At 41.4% G+C, this 22397-nt stretch overlaps 1 protein-coding gene across 2 annotated transcripts in view; it reads right to left on the reverse strand.

The window, feature by feature from the left end:
• Positions 1-959: 959 nt before the first annotated feature.
• LOC131694343 (uncharacterized) overlaps positions 960-22397 on the reverse strand; it is a 55900-nt gene continuing 34462 nt past the window's right edge. For both annotated transcript variants that reach the window (XM_058983017.1, XM_058983015.1), the window contains exons 3-7: positions 4571-4779; positions 2598-3363; positions 2251-2531; positions 2045-2191; positions 960-1919 (exon numbers count right to left, since the gene is read on the reverse strand). In XM_058983017.1, coding sequence (XP_058839000.1) covers positions 1801-1919; positions 2045-2191; positions 2251-2531; positions 2598-3363; positions 4571-4779 — 1522 coding nt within the window. In that variant the 3' untranslated portion in view covers positions 960-1800. The remainder of the gene's footprint in view (positions 1920-2044; positions 2192-2250; positions 2532-2597; positions 3364-4570; positions 4780-22397) is intronic.

The following is a 22397-nucleotide window of genomic DNA, read 5'->3' on the forward strand; positions in this document are numbered from 1 at the left end:
CCACATCCTCGGATCGCTTGCAAACAAGGATTTTGTAGCGAATTACGAATTTTCTTCATCCACTCACGTACAGCTTCTTTTCGAAAGTTTTGAGTTCTGGTTGACGCCTTTCGAACTTTGTATAGGTGGGTCCAAACGTTTTGCTGGTGAATTTTCTGCAGTTAACTCGGAGCCTCGCTTGATCCATGAAATGGCTCGACCCTTAGTTCCATTTAGTTATCGATATTCCTTTTGCTTTCCATGATTCTCTCCACCGCTATATAGGCTATATAGATTCCCTGCTCTCCAGTTAGCCTCGAACTCCCCTCGGATATACCCGAGTGGTTGCAAGACATTTGACTCTAGTTTCCGTGAGCCATTTAGTTCCCGTTTTCGTGAGCTACTTAGCACTCGTCTCAGTGAGCCATTTAGCTCCTGATTCCATTAGCCACTTAGTTCCGGTTTCTGTGAGTCATTTATTTCCCAGCTTTGTGACGATCTACTCGGACAATCCCCGGCGGGTAATTCACCTTAATCCAACTGAGGGTTCCTCGGCAGCAGAATTTCTCCCGAAGCTGTTACCTGCTTCCTTCAGCCTTGACTTAGCTCGCATCGTTATCTAGGTTATTTCTTGGTGGTGTGACTACCCTACTCAGACTGAGACTCACCGTCGGCGGAATTTCTCTCGATACCGATGTCCATTTCGTGAACAAATTTTTCCACGATACGCATGCGCCATTTAGCTCTCAGCTTAATTGCGATCTACTCGATGTAATCCTTGGCAGTGGACCTATCCTCCACAATGAGTCAACCGAGGCCTTTCATCAATTTTCACTTCAAGGAAATATTCTCAGAAGATAACTTAGAGAATTTCATTTAATATGTTAGGCAAATTTAGTCAAATGTACAAAATTTTTCAAATTCCAATTAAATGTTTCGGTTGTCGTCCAAGCTTAAAAACAAAAATAAAACAAAACCACTAATTTAAAACGGTTTATTTGAATCAGATTAACTTTGCACTCCAAACGCTAATCTCTATTTATCACATGGTCTAGATGTTTATGTATCATTTTTCTTGTAACAACTAATGACTATCTGTTTTTCGGTATATAGGATACATATATCAAATAACACAGTATGTACCGGTTTGCTCTGTCAGCTAAAGAAATATTGATTAGAAATAATAGTTAAAATTGGTTCCGCTTTGGACTTTCCCAAATGTACGCTGCTATCTTCTTTAATTTCTGTACATATTCTTATTCTTGTGGTCGGTGGTAACTCAATGTTAGAATTAATTACTTTTTTGGTACTGCCATACCTTGAGGGGTTAATAGAATAGTGATAACGCCTAACGCTGGAAATGACTTTGGGATGTTTTCTATTGTGGGTTGATGAGTTAATTAATCTAAATAATATAGCTGCAATCGCGCATAATTGGGGTATATGAGTTGAAAACTGAGTTTGATATCGTAATAATTTCTATTTTAGTATTGCTTTGATGTAGATTTTTTTCCTTTCAATGGCTCATGTGTCTGTCTCAAAGTATTAAAATTACCTATTTTTATGTGTTCTAGTACTGAGCGCCTCATACAACCGAAATAGTTACTGAAAACTTCTCTCTACCGCATATTTAAACTTTATAAAATTAAAAAAAATGTAATTTCAATGTTAAAAAATCTACCTAATACAAAACAGCAAATAATCCAACAAGTAGAAAATATTTTAAAACAAATATATCCGTTCGTCTAACGGGTGGTGGTTACATGTTCGGCCTACTACGATGTCCTATTGCACCGATAAAACGGCCATTCATCCGCTTGCTCAGCTCACCTTGTTGATCATCTTGACCAGCTCAGTGTAGAGAATGCAGTTGCGGCTGCGGGGTTTACAAATTTCTCGATGGTCAAGGTGCACGCCACACACATCGCCGATGCCGGGATCTAGCGCAAGCAGCGAAGGTCAACACAGTGCGTGCGTTTAGGCCGGGCGTACGTAGAAAAATCGAGAAAGGAAAAGTTTTTGTTATTGCAATCATTCACTCACGAAACAGCCAACCAATGCTTACCGGCTGAGTCGATACCGACGATGCGCAGGTACAGAACTGACATCAGTGTTAAGGCCGTTTCGACGAAGCTAAACACATCAATTTTGAGATGACCTCCTCGATACAGGGCAACGAAGCGTCGATGAAGCTCCAGAATGCTGGCACAATCTGAAAACGTAACAATACCGATTACCATTCAATATTAATCTTTTTCTATTGGGACTCACTTTTTTGAATCTCGGTTAACTCAACCGATTGCCGTAGCAGAGGTAGGTTGAAGTCCGCCAGCGGAGATCCCCTGTGTGGTACGGAGTAAAACAGTGTCGCGCGTGACGATCGCCATAGGGGCTCTGCCGCCGGTCTGCCACTTTCCCACGCGTCCACAATTATCTGCTTGATAAAGATACCTCCCTTCGAATGACCGACCCAGATGATCGGATGACCCTTACCGACGCCCTTGGATATTAGCATATCGGCCATCTCCCGCGAACGATCCACCAAGTTGGAGCTGTTGCAAATAGAAAAGTATTAGTTAAGTTAAGTGTAAACTATTTATTGAATTTCAGTGACTTACCGATGCCTCTTCGTGATCCATACGGGTCTCCAAAGGTACGGATCGGTCGTATAGTTGAGAGCAATGACACGTACACCAGGACAATCCAACGGCAACCAGTCACCCGGCCAGCAAGGTGACCACGATTCGTCCTTTTTTATTTTTGATTTTCTTTTACCATGAAACCGCTTCTCCGTGAAACCTTGAGAAATCCGATTACTCTCTTCTTCCTCTATTCTCAGCCTGAACGTAGGAAAACTGTATTCCATCTCGTCCGCAAAATGAATCTTATCCGGTTCCCCACACTCGTAAGTAAATCGGTGCTTCGCGAATCTGTACGACGTACTCTCAATCGCGTCATCATACTGATCGTCGTCGTCACTCCATTCATCTTCAAACTTTGGCTTCTTGGAAACGTGAGGCGGAGCAAACAGGTTCGCTCGGGAATGCCGTTGCCGCTTCGGAGGTCTTATCGGCGGCTTCGGTGGTCGTTCAAAGTGTTCCAACTTTCCTTCACTGTTCCACAATCCTTGCTTCCAGGTGTTTACCAACGAACCATGTAACCCATGGATCAACACCACATCGGCCCGAATCGGTTGACCGGCGGGAGGTTCTGCCAGCACCACCATCTCAACGCACTTGTCTGGAGTTTCCTGTAAAGCCGTATTCGTGTGTCGTCGGTTGCGTCCAGCTACTGTGCCACCTGCTTCCAGCGTATTTCGTCCCGCTGCGGATGAGTTTTTGCGTAGCTTGATAACTCGCAGCAAAGGATCTATTCGATGGGCCACTACGAAAAGTATCAGAAAGCATGTTAGGTATGACAGCTGAGGATAGAACTTATTGCTACTATTCCAAATGGGATCTAGTAGGACGGAATCGCGTGCCGCTAGCGTGTCAGGATACGTCCGAAACATTCTGTCGGTTGAGGGGGAATGTGTAGTGGAAGAAACAATTTTCACTACCGAGCGTGCCTTCTATTACGGCATCAAACGGTTGGTAAATCGCTAATTACTGTTTTTAAAACGTAATTGTTGCATAGCAGACTCTAATGAGATTATTTCAAGTGACGCTTCTGGTACACTTTGTTTATTATTAAAGGATATTGATTTGGTCTACAAGCAAGTTTTAAATGGTAAATAATCAACTGATAAGTTTTTTTTCTTTTTTTTTCTTTGTTTTATTGCGTTACACAGAAGTATATATAGGCTAGATAGCTTGTTATTTAATAATGAGCATTGCATAAGTTTTAAATGTGCACATTATGTACGAGTTATCGTTCTATTTGAGTAAGTAAGCAGTGGATAAATTGTAAATTTTAAATGATTTTTCTTCGGTTGGAGTATGATACATAGTTCTGATTATACATATTCATATTCAAAAAGATTGTGAAAGGTATATTCTAGTAATAGTGAAGTAATTGAAATTGCCTTTTCGTGATAAACTCAACATGTTTACCCTTAAGAATTTATAAACTTCAATTTCTTTGGGGCACGTGTTAATATTGTCCACTTTCGCTCAAATGTTGCCCGAATTCTTTTTTGTTACCTTGATTCATTTTTTGACCGACTATGGATAAAATTCCGACATCGCAAAATAACTACCACCCTAATGTGTATGAACAGACTAGTTGCATTCATCATATATGCAGGTGCAAGCTTCTGGTTAGCCTAATGAACGCTCGCAGTTTGTTGACTCAAACGCACAAACGTTATATTACTGGAAACGTTACATCAAAGATGATCTCGAAGAAAAATTACGATACGGAACTGGCTCCATACATTGACGATGCGGTGCTACACATTAATAAATATTTCACGCTTAATCAATCAGACAGTATATTGAACCACTTCACGACCCCCAATCAACAACAATAGCAAACCCGCTTTATAACGAACCAACAGCGCGCTAGCAGTAGGCGATGCAACCCAACACACCAAGTAAACGGTTATAGGAAGGTATGTAATGTATGCAATGTAAGACACAATCAATTTCACCTTGAACCGAGGACAGGCTCATTGAGACGGTATTGGCGGCGAAGGCAAACAGTGTCGTCAGTAGGCCGCGACTTTCGCGTATCTTTCGAAATAGCTGCAGCATGCGAAAGCCTCGCAGTCCGTTCCATCCTCGCGCCAGCCCATGGGTTAGTGGCAGAAGCAGCCGGATCAGGACGCTCAGTGCCACGCGGATCCGATTGTTCGGCGATCTGTGAATGGGACGGAATGTTAGGTGTTGAACTTTAATTAGAATACCAAAATATAGGGATAATTCATGTGACGTAATATACTAAATTCGTATGTAAATGAATCGACAAATAACGCGTGAATCGGAAGCTACCGAACTAAACGGATACGTTTTCAAAGGTCAGATTTTATTGCATGGCCTTTACATTATAATTATTCCGACACTTTCAAACTTTTGTAACCTTTTCATACTTGACCGAAATGAACCAAATTTAACCAGTGTCTCTTTAGAATTTATTGTTTACCTCTGCTAAGTTGTGCAGTTGTTAGTGAGATTCCGGTTGATGTGGAAGAATATCAGCAAACCGTTCGCGAAAGGGTTTTGTTCATCCACATGCAAAATCCTGTGTTGTCGCATCACGTCTTGGGAAAACTACATTCCTCGACCCTCTCAAAGGTCATCCACAGGTTCCAGATGATAGTGGACTACAAGTCAGAAGCTGGACGAAAACCGGGAAGAACGCGCAAAAAACGAGGAAGCGTTGATTGCTCATTTCAAGCTGAGTTCGAACATTTCGACGTGGGACTTGGTCAAACGAATTAATGTTTCGCAAAGTTTCATCCAGGAGTCAAGCAACGTTCCAGATTCAAAACGTATAAAGTGCAGAACTTCTTAAGTTGAGACCAACGCCAGCAGAGCGCTGTCAAAACGCGTGCCTGGAAACTTTAGATGGTGCTGCTAACGAAATGCCGGTGTTACGTCATTGATGATGACATTAAGTAGTTGTCGAGTCAGGAAAATTTCACGAGTAAGAACTAGTGGAAAACGTAGTGAATCATTCGTTCCATAAACTGTGAACTGTTAGTGAATGTTGCGTGTTCCACATACTGTCAGACGATATATCCAAGCTAACATCAAACTGGCTCCAGTTAGACACTCAATCCAAACAGCTCACACAACATATGTGAACGCCTTAAGCACAGAGAACCAGTGGCGTAGTAGCGGGGGGGTTTTGGGGATGAAACCCCCCCCCCCCCCCCCGAAATATTTTGGAGAAATTTGAAAAAATTGAATATGTTAAACAAAAATATACCTAATATTTAAAATGAAATTCTCAAAGTTTCATTTGCAAAAGTTATCTTGTGAAAATATTTCCTTGTAGTGAAAATTCGCTGCAGACTCGACACCTACCTGTCGGCACGTTGTGGAGGCCAGCCCGACCTCCGAGGACTATAATAAGCGAGGAGCTAGGAGCTTAATGGTTCACGAAACGGATATCGCTACCGAGAGAAATTTCGCCACATTCTGTAGTCCTTGACTGACGGCGTACATGGACTGGAGAGTGTGAGAGAAGTATCCCCATAGAGACCACCAGGCGATTCGCTACCGCATCGGCCAATAGAACCCTGCTGCAGCACGAAGAAGGACGTTGTTGAGTTACTTCGGCGAACAACAGAATCAAGTACGTTGATAGGCTGATCTAACAAGACAACATCACGAAAACTAGGGCCATGCAGTAGACGGCGCATGGGGTAACTAGGCCGAAAACCTGGACAAAATTATTTTCTGCTGTTCTATATATTATTTTGCAATTATAATTCAAGAGAAGCTTAAATATTTGATCTTGAGCACATTTTTCATAAAAAATCCACTTAACAGTGTGAAATTTGTTTTCTTCTAATATTTCTTCAAAAACTCAACCTAACCGAAACCATTGTGAATGGTAGCTATAGTAACATTAGTAGGACGATTTTCTAACAAATATAATTTTCAAAATTATATTTGTATATTGGAGACAATACATACATTACCTTGTTTTATTGATGACCATTCCAAAACTTGTTATGTTATCTGTGAATATTTACGGCTTTCTCAGTCAATTTAGCTTGAGCAAACGAATTGTTTTTAAAACTGCCCGACGTTTCGACCGTATTTGGCGGCCTTTTTCAAAGGAAACTTAAATAATCGTTAATTATGAGTGAACAGGTAAAGCATATTTTATTTTTAATTCGTTTATTTGACATGGCTCATAGCGGTAGCTTAACGGAGCCGTGGATCTTTTATACGTTTACAATACATGTAAAAATAAAAATACAAACAAGAATTAATTAATTGGATCTCGTGCGTGCAACTTTTTGTTGCGAGCGGAGACCTTTTTTCGCGAAGTCTGTTGGCAAACAGCGTCAGGGGGGTCATTTGATTCTCTCTTGTTTTTCACGTCCCGGTCGAAGCTGGCTTGGTGTCCGGGATCAGATGTTCTCCCTTGCTTCTTGCACTTATTGTTGATCAGTGTAAATCCGTCGTCATTGTTACTGCATTCGTTGCCAATGTTACTTACAGTTGCTTTCGGGGTGCTGGATGATTCTTTTGCGGCTGTCATTATGGTCTGAACAGCTGCCACAAATTTGGCCACCGTTTGTGGTTCAGGCATTGGTATTGAAAACTCTGTTTTTGGTTGGTTTGCCGTAGATGAGTTGGCAATCGGTTGAGATGCATTTTCCTCTGCATCTTCCGCGCAAGGTTGTCCATGATGAGCTGTCTGATTACAATACTTGCACGTAGGAGTTTGCCCCTCGTGGGTGCATAGCGTAGTTTGCATAATTGTAGTTCCGTGAGTATTGAGTTTTATTGCCAAGTAGGAGGGTATAGGCCTTTCAACCCGCATCCTCACTACAAAAACGCCGTTAGGAGTACCCGGGAAGAAGTTTCTCCAAGTATCAGGTGTAACGGATTCTACTTCTCCGTATTGCGACATGCATTTTGCAATTGGCTCAGGAGGGGTACGAGGTGATAGGTCATATAACCTTACATCTATATAATCATTCTCAATGTATACGGGAATCTTAATTCCAACGTTGTCACTTTCAACCACGTGTTTTAAGTTATTCTTCAAAATGAAACGCTCGGCTTGTGCTAACGTGTTGAATGATATTAACACTACATTGCGAAGATGATGATACTGAAGGTACAAGACTTCCGCAAGCCTAAGTTGCATTTTTACCTTCAGAAGGTATTCCACTTCACTAAAACTCGGTCGTTTTAAACAAAATTTAAAGTCAACGACCGCTGCGTTGGGTCGGAGTAGAGCTTTTTCGTCAATTTTACTCATGATGACAAGAATAATCCGATATTTCCTTTGTTCTCGAGACAATGCACACTAGATCGAGAGGCCTGTTGTTCACTTGGCTCGATTGTACGTCTGACTGCGGCAGAAGTAGAAAGTAGACTGAGGTAAAGCATAGTAAAAACATATATGAAAAAGTACGAAACAAAAACAAAATTGCAGTGCTGTGTCGTTTTTGTCGTAGTCGCTGATTGCCAACGGTGGCAGGTTGGGTGTTTTTTCACTGGCCGAAATGGTTGTGGAGATGACGATTTTGTGCTGAAAAAACACTTTCAGTTTATCAATTATGAACAAAAGTAAAAAAAACTTGTTTCGGAAGTGCTACATTATACTAAAGAAAAGTGTGTAACGTTAACATTCCTCGATGACTCTTTGTTCCTCATCTACAAGTTCTACCGCTGGTTTGAAAAGGTGAGGAGGGAGGGAGGTGAGGGTTTTTCATCGAAAATTTATGACTATTACAAACGGTAAACAATTTACGAAACTGATAACAAATCTTAGCAGGCGATTCAGTTAAATAAGACTTATAGTTTCTTATAATGTTTTATAAAAAGCACCAAAATTACGTAAAAACTACAATTTTTAAATTGCTCTCAAACCAACGGTCGGACGCCGTCGGATGAGTATCCACCTGCGATGGACTGACAATAGCCGATAGTTTCGAATGCTTTCAACCTTTTATCTTAATTTGACTTAATTTGATAACTTTTTCAAAGGGGAGGGTGTAGCGTAGTTGGTAAATCAATTGCCTTGTACGCAGCGCACCTGGGTTCGAGTCCCGACCCCGCACATAGGGTTAGAAATTTTTCATAAGAGATTTTCTAACCCGAAGAGGCGAATGACCTTAAGGTTAAAACCTCTATAATCGAAATAAAAAAAAAAAAAAAAAAAAAAACTTTTTCAATTGCGTAATAGTACTAAAATCATTTACCTTTATTTGTCAAAACAAAATAGTTTGATTTTTTTTTTAATTTCGATATATCCAGCATTAGAGTAGTTAGAATAGGTCATTAACAGGCGGGCTCAGAGCGCAATATCGGAGAGTGAGAAAAAAGCGCAAGCGACGTATCTAGAAGGTAGGGACTCTTTAAAACGGGAGATCAAGATTAGCCAGCCAATTGCCATAAGTAGCTGTGCTGAGAAATAAACGCCAATCCCTGGGGGACGCGTACTGATTCGTCATGACGAAGACGAGGGTCCGTCGACACCAGCTGAAATATGCCCGGGTAAGCTAAAGATAATCGTTGAGGGTCTCTTCCCGAATCACGATTCTACTACCTGGTCACCGACACCGTACGGCGAAGAGGAAGGAGGCAACACAGTCGAGTGGCAAGTGACTAACGACGAGCTCAAAGACGCGTCGATGTGACTAAAATCAAAGAAAACCCCCGGTCCGGATGGAATACCAACCGTGGCGCTGAAAGCTGCGATCCTGGCATATCCGGACATGTTCAGGATGCTACTGCTGAAGTCTTTAGACGATGGTAATCCCCGAAATGAGGAAGGTGCAGAATCTGATGTTGCTGCCAAAGTCAGGGAAGTCACCGGGCCATCCAGCCCCGAATAGACCAATGCCGCAGCGTGGCATAAAAGAATGAACCAGATCCTGAAGAGCTACTTCCAGAGTAGAGCACTGCTGTACCAGACGAACAAAAGGGCAGAAGGCACTGCGAGTCGCAGCGGGCGTTACTCAGGGCTCCATTCTCTGTCCAACACTTTGGAATGGGATGTACGATGCACTGATAATATAAATTCGTGAATATAATGAATCATGCAATGCACGAATTCATTCGTCGTTTTCTGCAACGTAGTATTTTCGTGCATTGTAAATAGTAAGTTTCGTTCATTTTATGAACAAGAATGGCCGTATGGTGAACGAAAGCTTTCGTAAATTTTACACATTTAATGTACACTGCACGAATGTTATCGTTGCTAACGACATTATTTTTCGTGAATGAAATGAAATGTTTTGTTTATTTTAATAAACATTTGTGAACGATTTCGTTGGTCGCACGAAATCTTTTCGTTTATCTTAGAAAAGTTTTCGTATTTATTAGCCTCTTATTGTTTTCAGTCGATCTTTTGGGATCGAAGTTTGACAATATCGTTTTTTTTATTTAAAAAAATCGATGTGGCCAAATCGATTTTATTGTAGTACGAAGAAATGGCCGCTTGATGAACGAAAGTTTTCGTAAATTTTACTTATTTAGTTTACGTTGTACGAAAATTATCGACATTATTTTTCGTGAAAGAAACGAAATGTTTCGTTTATTTTAATAAACGTTTATGTATATTACAAACGATTTCGTTGGTCGCATTCAATCTTTTGGGATCGATGTTTGACAGCACCGATATTGCTCCGGCAGAGAAAAACTCAAAATTATTCATAAAAAATCAACGAGCAGTTCGCGACGGCTCAACTGATTCTATACTGCTCCAGATTCTGAATCAACTGGAAGCGAAAGAGGTTCATGAAATCTGCCTGCAACCGGTGGACACGGACACGACTACTAAATAGTCAGACAATAACAATTATCTGACGTATAGCAACAATTGCTCCATATTGCTCTTTTGATGTGGACGGTTTGACGAATGGTGCTCGTAAATATTATAAAGATATTCGTATATAACAGCGAACGACTCGTTTGCTGAATGAAGCTGTTTCGTAATAAGCCAACGAAAGTCATTTCGCGGTTTTCACGAAAAACTCGCAATAAAAAATAAAAGTGTTTCGATAGAACTACGAACGATTCATCATATGTAGGAAAAATTCGTATATTTTATGAAAGTTGTTTGTACGAAATTAATTCCTAGCGATTTACGAATATATTCTATCAGTGTGGGGTCTTAACACTGCGGCTACCCAGGAAAGTGAAAATCGTTGGTTTCGTGGACGATGTGTCACTAACGGTGAGACACTTGAAGAAATGGAGGTGTCGGCGACGGACACAATCTATGCGATCGAGAGCTGGATGAACAGGTCAAGCTGCAAATGGCTCACTACAAGACGGATTTGTTGTTGGACAGCAACTGCAAAGCGGTTCAGCGGATACAGATCACCATCGAAGGGCATGTGAATGCATCGAAGCGTGCACTGAAACAATTGGGAGTGATAATCGACGACTGATTGAGCTTTAACAACCACGTTGATTACACATGCGAATTGTCGGGTCTTTATCTAGTGTTTCGTCATCGATACTGCGATATGGGGCTCCTGCTTGGGGTGCGGCGCTGAAAACCAAGTGAAACCGCGAAAAGCTGTACTGGACGCTTCGACTGCTGGTCGTATGAGTTGCGATTGCGTACCGGAGGCAGTATGCCTTGACGCCGAGATGATCCCCATCTGCATTACCCTGACGGAGGATATCAAGAGCTACAATCAATGAAACGTCAGAAACGTGAGGAAGATGATGAGTATCGATTCGATGGTGACGTAGCAGCAGGAATGGGATAATACGGAGAAAGGTAAGTGGACCTACCGGCTCATCCAAACCTGTCGACGTGGATCAATAGAAAGCACGGAGAGATGACCTTCCACCTGAAACAGCTCCTACCGAGCCACGGCTGCTTAAGGAGTATCTTCATCGGTGTGGGTACGCAACGTCAACACTGTGCCTGGAGTGTGTGAACATCGAGGAGACACCGGAGCGTCTTTGAATGTCCGAGTTTTGAAGTCTTTGAATGTCCGAGGAGAGTCTTTGAATGTCCGAGGTTTGAAGCGACGTGCAGGGAGCTACTTAAAACGGGAGTACCGGACATCAACCCGAATAATGTAGCCTACAGAATGACAAGCCTCGTAAAGACGTGTAACGCAGTAAACAGAGATATGATGTAGATCAGTGATTCTCACTCTTGGGTCCGCGGACCCCTAGGGGGCCGCGAAGTCATTGCTGGGAGTCCGTAAAGAAAAATATATTTTCCGAGTGCATATTGAAATTTCACGTCATGTTTCCTAACAAACTGAAAATAACATATTGATAGCATACAAAATTGATGTTTATCTGTGGGGGTCCGCAGCAACCCAGTGTGATATCTAAGGGGTCCGTGGTACGAAAAAGGTTGAGAACCGTTGATGTAGATCATGACCGTCTTACAGCGGGATGGACATCGAACAACGGTTTCGGGAGAGCAATCACCGCCAGGGAACTCTCCGCAGGTATAAGCTAGATCCACCGCCGAGGACTAGTCGAGTAGACTGCAACAGAGCAGCGAGTATGAGTCGTCGAAACACCAGCGAACCGGACGTCACGCTCCACTCGGAATGAATAGCCAGAACGACCACGGCACCCCACCGGTTGTTCCGATAGAAAAATAGCGAAAACTAAAGAAGAATCGATATTGGGAAAACTTTTTTCGCCAGGGAACTCTCCGTTAGCGTAAGCTAGATTCGCCGCCTAGACTGAGTAGACAGCGACGAAACACCACTAGTCGCGGGTCATTGGCGCACCAGTGCACCGGATACCCTGCTTCACCAGAATCGCCGAACTGACCTCGGCACCTAGCTGATTAGCTCGATCTCAGGAGAACTTCTCTCGCCGGGGAATTCTCTGTCGGAGTAGGTCAGATCCATCGTCGGGGACCAGATCGAGTTGTTCGCGAACAAGTCGAGGACTGAATGGACCATCAAGGAAGTAGTGCTAAATGGCCCAAGAAGAGAACTAAATGGTTTAAAGGAGTTGCGGTGCTAAATGGCACCGGTTACGGAGCCAAAGGGCTCAAGAAGTTGTTGTACTGAAACCAAATAAGAATCGGTATCGGGAGAACTTCTTTCGTCTGGGACCTCTCCGTCAGCTTACAGTCAGATTCACCGCCGGGAACGAGACCGCGTAGACCGCGACGATACACCACCAGTCGCGCCGGAGCTCCAGCAAACCCCTACTTTACCGGAATCGCCGAACTGACAGCACCTGGCTGGTTGGCTCGAGCTTCTCTCGCCGGGGAACTTTTCGTCGGAGTAGGCTAGATCTATCGTCGGGGACTAGACCGAGTAGTTCGCGAACCAGTCGGAAGCACAACGAGGAAGTGGTACCGAATGGCACAAGGGAACTGAAGGGCTCAGTAAATTAGACAGTCTGAAGTTTGCCGCCCAGATTGTCCTCGTAGGGGAAGAGCATTAATTCTATACCAACAACCAGCTTTCCTATCTTGACTACCCAAACCCGTTCCCTGAGTTGGTTTTTGAATATTTTTTCCTGCTCACAAAGTTTTTGAGCATTTTTTCATATATATACAAAAAAAATTCATATCCCCCCCCGAAAAATTTTCTTACTACGCCACTGCAGAGAACAGACGTCCATCTTCAGCATTCAACTTGTGTAAAATCTCTAACGGTTTCGAAGGTAGTTGGGATATCCAAACCAGGTGCGCTACTGTTTTTTTGTGGTTGAGTTCGACTGAATTGACAGCTGTTATTCCTCTACCCAGTCAAACTAGTCCGGAACCGGTTCGGATCTCCAGCATGAATTCCAGCTCAAATGCATCAACCGATATAGTCGGAATCGGTTGTTTTCTTCGAGCAAGATTCCATACTAAATCCATTCAGGATTTCGAACCGGTTCCGGAATGGATTTGACGGATAGTTGGGATAGGTTGGTGTGGCGGCGCTAGTGTTTATCGTATATTAATTCAAATGTTTACACACGTTTTTCAAATATTTTTGTTCGATCATGGATGTCTGTTCTCTGTGCCCAGGGTTGCCAATATTTTTTTCAAAAAAACTGTAACCTTTCTTGAAAAAAACTGGAAAAAAACTGGATGCTCGAAAAAATTCCTACTTAAACCGTGTAATGTTCATGTCGACGATTCAATGAACGACTGTTAAGTAAACACGTATGTTCCATATCTTTTACTGAAAATTTAAGTCGGTTTTATGATATTGTTGTCCAAATTTAAAAATAAATATTAAAACATTCGAATTTAATTGTTATTGTAATAGTTACAGTAGAATTTTACTGTCTTGAAGGTTCCAATCCTAAATTTAAGACCATTTGCCAAACTTAAACTTAAACTTTTCTTGCGATACCACTATACTGGCTATAATCACAAGTCAGTCCCATGTAGATTGGGAATCCCATAGAACATGAGACTGACTTGCGATTATGGGCAGTATAGCAACTAGCTGAGAATTCAACAAATGTTCATCAAAATATTTGACACAATGTACTGCCACCTTAACGTTTGAGTAAAATTCATTTGAAATCGAATCAAAATGTACGTTCCCGAACCGTTTCACTCACAAGTGGTATAAAAAGAGTTCTGGTTACGTTACGGTGGATTAAAATCTTTTTCTGGGGAACTCGACATCACCCCATCGCTTGCTTGAAAATTCTATGAAGATGAATCAAGTTACAATTTGTGAGACAAAAAATAAAAAATTTTAAAAAAACTGGATAAAACTGGTTCAATTTTCAAAAAACTGGAAGATTTTTCCGATTGTCTGTTTGACTGGATGTTGTAAAAAAAACTGGAAGAATCCAGTTTAAACTGGAAGGTTGGCATCGCTGTCTGTGCCTTAACCCTGTCAAAAAAAATGCGGACGAACATGGTCAGGCGATTTAAACAGCTTGACGTTTAACTCAACTCGCCTGCGCTAATTGCCCCTAGGAACAAATGCAATTCGCGAATGCGATTTAAAGGCGATTTCAACACTTAGACAAATTTTCTGGCGGCTGAAAAGGACTTGGTTGTTTTTGCGTTTTTCAAACATGGCGGTTCATGTTTGGCTTAAGCTTAGAATAGTTTTTTAAACAATTGGCTTGTTCTCGCTTGTATTTTGTTTGTCTAGTGCACTTCATTTAGCCAACGAATGTGAGAAATTGTGGAATCGTGTGTAAATATAGTGGAACAAAATCTCTGACCTAAAGTCTTGATGAACGTCAAATTGTGATAAGTTTTGGTGTGCAATACCAATTTCACCGTTGATTCTTCTTATGGTGATTACCTAGTATACTGGTAAGTATATGTGAGTAGATAATGAATCCGAAAATAAGTATTATTTTTAATTATTAGGCAATTAGGGGTGATTAAATGGCGCGTTCCGTGGGCGATTTGGGGGCGATTTAAGGGCGGGTTAGGCGGCAAAAAAATGACGGCGGCAAATCGCCCAAATGTTGCATTTGAAATAGCCCCCTAATTGCCAGCAATTTGCTGGCAAATTGAAGGGCAATTAGCGCATCCGAGTTGGCAAATAGCCCCCCGTTAGCCAGCAACTTGCCCTTTTTGACTGGGAAGCTACTGGTTGGTACCGAGTGATGTCTCGGCTAGCCAAGCACGGAAGCTCTGGGTCGCTGATGAGTATAGAAAAACGATCAATGTCTCGGCGTGAGAGCCAAACGCTTGAGATTATGCAACATTTCTACCTCTAAAGAAAAAAAAAATGGATGAACCAATTTGCGCATGAAGGCACCACACCTAACTTAGAAAAGTTGGATTTTAATGTTTCGTGTGCCACTTGTCAGTAATTGACACTAGTTAGCTGGTTCCAATTTTATGTTAGTTTGAATATATCGTCTAACTGACGGGAAATTTGTGTGTCAGTTACAAACGAGAATGTAGCCGCTCGATTTTTCGCAAATCGCCTGTCATATCAAACATTTCTTAGTAGATTAATATCATCATTATTATTATGTTTATTACCTTCACCAACAGGCCCCTTGGCCCCAATGGTGGTTGCTTAAACTAATTACATTTTAAAATAGCCAATATTTTCGCTTTTATCGAATTCCGCGTCCGGTTGAAGTCAAAGGTCGTCGCCACACTGTTAAAAATTTGCTGGAGTCCGGTAACAGCGGCTGGCAACCATAGTTGTTTCTCCTGAACGGAACTCGCAGAAGAGTTATTACGTAGAGCTCGAACGCGGGCTTGAAGATCCAGACGTCCGAGGATTGTAGGGCAATCCACTCTGGCAGAGAGTAAGTCCGTGACGAACAGGGCTCGAGAGCAGTCCTTCCGAATGCTGAGTGTATCAAGGTGTATTAGCTGGCAACGGTTTTCATAGCTCAGCAGTTCGCCATGGGAGATGCCGAAGAGCGAAGCGTATGAACCTGCGTTGGACAGCCTCGATTCTGTTAATCCCGTTCTGGTAGTACGGATTCCAAAGACAATATACATCCCTGAAGTTTTTCGCTATTCGGAAGATGAACTCAAGCTGTCGTGATGCCTCATCCACGATGTATGAAATATGTGGTTTGAACGTTAGTGCCGAATCCATGATGACTCCGAGATCCTTGATGTGAGAGTCTCTTGGAATGCTCGAGCCGAAGAATTGGTAGTTAAACTGAGTCGGATGGCGTTTCCGCGTGAACGTAACGATTGAGCATTTGCTCGGGTTTAAAACCATTCTGTTTAGATCACACCACGTACTAAAGCTGTTCAGTTCCCTCTGAAGAAGCTCGGCATCGGTTTTATCCCGTAGTTGACGAAAAAATTTTATGTCGTCGGCGAAAGAAAGGCGGGGTCCTTGTAATGTGATATTGACGTCATTAAAGTAGAGGAGGAATATTACTGCACCGAGATGGCTTCCTTGTGGTTCAGATAGACAGGCCTTAATGCTGATTTGGAGTTGCCTTTAATCGAGGTAGGAACGACATCAGCGCAGAAGTTGTCCACGAATGCCGAGTTTGTCCAGCTTCGCTATTGCGATATCATGGTTGGTTTTGTCGAAGGCCGCAGATAGATCCATGTAAATAGCATCGGTTTGCAATCCGCCAGCGAATCCATCCATTATATATGTTGTGAACGAGAGCAGGTTGGTCGTTGTCGATCGTTTGGGCATAAAACCGTGTTGGTCATCTGCAACGTAGTGTTTGCAGTGAAAGAAACTAAAACAACCAACTCGAATAGTTTTTATACGGCACTTAAACACGAGATTCCCCAATAATTTTCAATATCGTACATCGTACATTTCCTTTTTGAAGTAGAATGCTTCTAACGTTTCAATATGAGGGTCCCTTTTCAAAAATTTCTGCTGAGATATTTTCCCATTCTTCAAATGCGATTAACTTCCGTTGTACTGATCGAAATCGCTATATTTTTGCACCATCTGATCGGAAATATGTGCACGTATATTGTATTTGATCCCGTAAAATGTACGTCTATTATAGATAACGAAAATAATGTAATTTGTAAAGGTGGTAATTATCTGCGCTGATTGGTCCGTACAATTCAACCAAGCAGCGAGCGTTGTTAGGACTGCCTCTTTTTTATCAAATGAACTTCGCCAGGTATAAAAACGGCACATAAGAGAAAATTCGTCAGTTTGCTCTCTGACCTCGTAGTAGCTGCTACGTTTTGTGTCAGCTCAAACTCTTCGGTTGGAATATATTCAATGACTGCCGCCAGGCATCATTGCACCCAATGATGCACAGGTGTGGCGTACATACGCGCACATCGCAGAAAAAGCAGAACGCTCTTTTTCGGAGCTCAATATGCGGATTGCAAGTGTGCGCGTGCGAAGGGGTGGTTGAGTGCGAAAGACCCCGCTCTCTTGCTCTTTAAATTATGCGTGGCGGGCTCAGATAAATTCATCATTTGGTTAATTTTCTTTTGGCAAGCGGTAGCATGATTGACGATGACGATTTTTAGCATTGGTTGTTGTGTTGTGTGAAGGAGATGATGTTGGCTTATTGGATACTGATATAATATGTTTCTGCCGTTGATTTGATACTCGGGGCAAACTGGGATAACTTTTTACATATCATCTATGTACATGCTGTTATAAACACAGCTTAATTGTATAACTGCTGCATGTATGACGGGATTTCCAGACATGTCGGAATTCTACAGACTTTTGACAGCCTCCTACAGACGTAGCAAGAAATCTACAGCCTTTTAAAAGAGTAATAGTATTTAGCAAAATTGTACTAGAATAACTATATTCGACTACGAGTCATTCCTTCATTAAGGTTGGACAGAGAAAGGATAAAATTCGCAAACGAAAAAAGCAGTTTTTTTTCCACACCGTATGTCAGATCTTCATGAAAATCAATCAGCAGTACTGTAACAACATTCTACATACGCTGATTGAGTTTTATGAAGATCTGACATACGGTGTGGAAAAAACTGCTTTTTTCGTTTGCAAATTTTGCGCATTCTCTGTCCAACCTTAATAGTATTCTAATTTCAATCTATTTTTAAATTAATATTCTAGTGTAACTAGGATTTACACAACCATCTAGAGACATTTACAGACATTTTAATTATTCTTCTGCAGACATTTCACAAAAAAAGACATGTGGCATCGCTGCCTGGCACTACATTCGTTGTGGGTTATTATCATACGTGGCAATTGCAGGGTTATTGTGAAAACTCCAAGTTAAGAAACCTGCTTGGTGAGGGTTTGAACATATTATGTATAGGGTATTGCTCTAATGCTGACATTCCACGCGCAAATGCCCTCTGCTGGCTCTTAACTGTAAAATAAGTACAATTTACAGTTATCCGATTTGGCCCTTAATTTACTTTATTTGAACATGCCATACTTAAAAGTGGCCTATTTCTAAAAATATTCAGCAAGTGAATGCATTTTGATCCCACTATACATATGTGTAATGAAATATTCAATAATCAGGGCCGGTGGTTAATATGAGTAGTAAAGGTAGTACTATCCAAGGTGCTTAGAGTTATAAGGTGATTCGTCTTTGGCAGTAACTAGGTGAGGAGTGAGGTAAGCGTGCAGCAAGCTGCGGAGTAGAAAAATGACGGCGAACAACTGTTTACATACTGAAATCCAAGCAAACATGCATGGGGATGTAGTGAACAATGTTGTTAGCTGTCGTTTCTAGAACCAACATGGCTGATCGGCGATTTCGAGGATAGTATCACCTGAGAATAAAAGCTCCTTGGTACTATACACTTGAAAATAATCGAGTTGGTAAATACCCACTCGAAACTTTGGAACAAACCTAACATTTGAATTTTGCAACGCATGTGTCTCGGGTGCACGTTTGAAATTTTCAAGGTATGATCAAAATTCCATTTGCACAAACGCGTCGCAAGTCATTTATGTCAACATAGATGGGATAAAATACACCCCTAAGAAAATATAATCAAAACTTAGCTAAAGACCATCAATTGGGAGAATTTAATTAATGATATTATTTAGCCAACATGTTACTCTGAAATCACAATCGCTTTGCAAAATATTCAGGAACATGAAAAATATTCGATTTTTCAAAATCATTATAAATTGCTCTTTGAAAAATGGGCAGGCCAAAACACACCTGTGCAGGGGTAAAATGCACCACAACAACGGGGCACAACAACAAATATCGAAATAAGGTGCAGAAGGTAGCAAAAATTGCAGCATTCGAATTAACAGCCTATGTGTATTCTACTTCACTTCGGTTGTGTCTCTGACATTACCTACCCATCTTTTTATGAACTGGAAATATGTGCGCTGCCTTCCAGCAGGAAGGGAATGTTCCAGTAGTGAGTGATAGCTTGAAGACTCGCCGAAGTGATTCAAGAAGCCCGCTGATGCACTTTTTGACAAAAATCGAGGGAACGCCATCTGGACCCGAGGAACAAGATGCTTTCAGTTTCGCATTTGCTGCAAGAATGGCAGCATTATCGACACAAATTCGATTGATGGTTCGTCCCAGAGAAGGAGTTAAATTGGCGGCGGCCGCGAATTGTTGTGGTGGAAGGCGCTAGTTGAAAAAACGCTTGAAAATTTGTCGGAGAACAGTTGGTAAATTTCGTCGGTGTCTAAAACTCCATTAAACGATATACAAGATGGTAAACCGGATTCTTTTCGCTGCTCGTTAACATACTTCCTGAACGACTTGAGCTTGGTTTTCAGTTGACGCTCGACGTTTCGCTGGTGTCTAAAAAGACGCGTCTGCTTTGCTGTTATTCGTGGTTGAGTTGAGATTTATATATTTTCTTTTTGAGAACAGGATCTGGTAAGTTTGACAAAAGACGGGCTGAACGTAAGTTTCGCCGTCCATCACGATGCAATATGACTTCACGAGCACCTGTGTGTAGAGCTTCTGGGTTAGGGGTTTTTTGATGACATTGTGCTTCTCATGCCAGTTTGGCGTCTTTAGCATCTAGTAAACATCTAGTTCAGAACTTTTTATGGATTTCTGGACAAACTAGACCTCAGGTTTTTAGGCAATATCCCGGGGTAACCTTCCGGCAGCCGCGCTAGTGCACTGAGTGCACGCCGCATTGAAAATCTAGCGAAATTGTCTTAGAGCAGCTGCAGTTGCTCGTTCAGCGAGCCACTTGCGCGACTTCCGGAGGGCTAACATGCTCGGTTGAATTCGTTGAATTCGTGAATATATGGATTAGACCGGTAACAAATTTGACCTTTTTTCGGAATATCGCTCATTCAAATAGTAATCGAAATATGAGTTTTTGGACGCTTTCCTCCAATTTATTTTTGAACTCCTGCATCATCGCTTGATTCATGCCCCAGTTTGGAAGCCGAATTAAATAACGACAAAAATATCGATAACTCAGGTTGGCGCTTTTTGGGTACAAGGAAAGTATGGAAAGCAGACTGGAGCGATTACGATGCACGCAAATTAAGAAACCTGAACCAGCAAAAATAGGCCGAAAAGGCTAGAAGACGTAAAAAAAGATCGAGGCGAAATAATAATAATAACGTTAATGAAAAAAACAAAAGCACCACAAATTTTCCTCGACCTGATCAAGAGCAAGCAGCGCGCCACTCACGACAGCCAGTTAATAGTAACCATACGAGTAATACCAATCGCAGAATCACATTTAGGGCCGGCAACACCCACTATAACAAAAACCATACGAGTAGTCACTACAACAATAGTTTCCTGCCACCGGATAGAGTGCTTCTTGCGGCTGCAAAAGATCATTTCTCAGGACCCCCCACGAATTATAGGCCAACAATTTAGTTTCAAAGAGGACCGACATTGAATCCCTATCCAGTGGATGATTTACCACGGTCGACGATGCAAATGCACCCAACATCGGAGCGCTTGTCAACAGTTTTGTGTAAGGCGTGCCATTCTCAACATTCGTGTTTTCGACGACATTGACGCATTCCCTAGAAGAAGGAAATGACGAGGACACCGCAGTTTGCCAAGATTCGACGCCATTTGAACGACAACAAAAAGAGGTAATCTCGATTCCTCAAGTAGAGTCGTCAGTAGAAATTTTAATTTACTGTCAAAATTTTAATAGAATGAAAAGTGCATCGAAAATGAATGAAATTCACAAGAATATTTTAAGTAGCTCCTATACAATTATTTTGGCTACAGAAACTAGTTGAGACGAAAGTGTTAGAAGTGAAGAAGTTTTCGGGAACAGCTACAATGTGTTTAGAGCTGACCGAGACATTCATATGTCTGAAAAGAAGTCAGGAGGGGGAGTTTTAATAGCAATTACATCAAAATTTAATGCAGAAATCATTACTACAAGGAAATTTAAAGAATTTGAGCATGTGTGGGTTAAAACCCATCTGGCAGGTGAAACACATATATTTGCCTCTGTGTACTTCCCCCCAAATAATGCCCGCAAAGATACATTTGAAAAGTTTTTTCTTATTGCCGAAGACATTATAACCAAGCTCCCCCCAGAGGTAAAAGTTCATATTTATGGTGACTTCAATCAACGAAGCATTGACTTCTTTCCAGACACTGAAAATGAAAGCATTCTACTTCCAGTCGTCGGGGATAACGAAACTCTGCAGGCCATATTTGACAAAACTGCAAGTTTAGGATTTAACCAAATTAATCATGTTAGAAATCAGCAAAACTGTTATTTAGATTTATTATTCACAAACATTCTTGAAGACTTCTGTGTCACCGAATCATTAACTCCACTATGGAAAAATGAAGCGTTTCATACAGCAATAGAGTTTTCTGTATTTGTACATGATAACAAAAGACCCGATGACTGCGAGTACGAAGAGGCCTTTCAATTTCAATTGGCAAATTTTGACAACATAAAACAAAGACTAAGCAGTATAGATTGGCAAACGTTGTTTGGAAATGAAACAAGTATCGAAAATTCAGTAGACGTCTTTTACACAAAATTGTTTGATATAATAGTTGAACAAGTACCACTGAAAAAAATTAGGCGACAAGGCAACACAAAATATCCAGTTTGGTATAACGAGCAAATTAAAAATTTAAAAAATCGTAAACAAAAGGCCCACAAAAAGTATAAAAAAATCAGAAATGAAAGGAACTTATTTAACTATTTGGACATTTGCGATCAACTAAACCTATCCATTAAAATAGCATTTGAAGAGTATAACTCAAAAACCGAACTTCAAATAAAATCTTGCCCAACAAATTTCTTTAATCATGTTAAAAATAATTTAAAATCGGAAAACTTCCCTTCAAAAATGAAACTTAAAGAAAATGTCGGTGTCAACGCGGAACAAATCTGCAATCTTTTCGCAACCTTCTTTCAAGACATCTATACCACATTTTCTGAAGAAGATCGTGATCGCGAATATTTCGGTTTCTTCACAGAATTCACCACAGACATTGGCGTCAATCATGTCAGTGTGCAAGATATTATGGAGG

The sequence above is a fragment of the Topomyia yanbarensis genome, chromosome 3 (assembly GCF_030247195.1).
Source record: "Topomyia yanbarensis strain Yona2022 chromosome 3, ASM3024719v1, whole genome shotgun sequence".
Classification (NCBI taxonomy): Eukaryota; Metazoa; Arthropoda; class Insecta; order Diptera; family Culicidae; genus Topomyia; species Topomyia yanbarensis.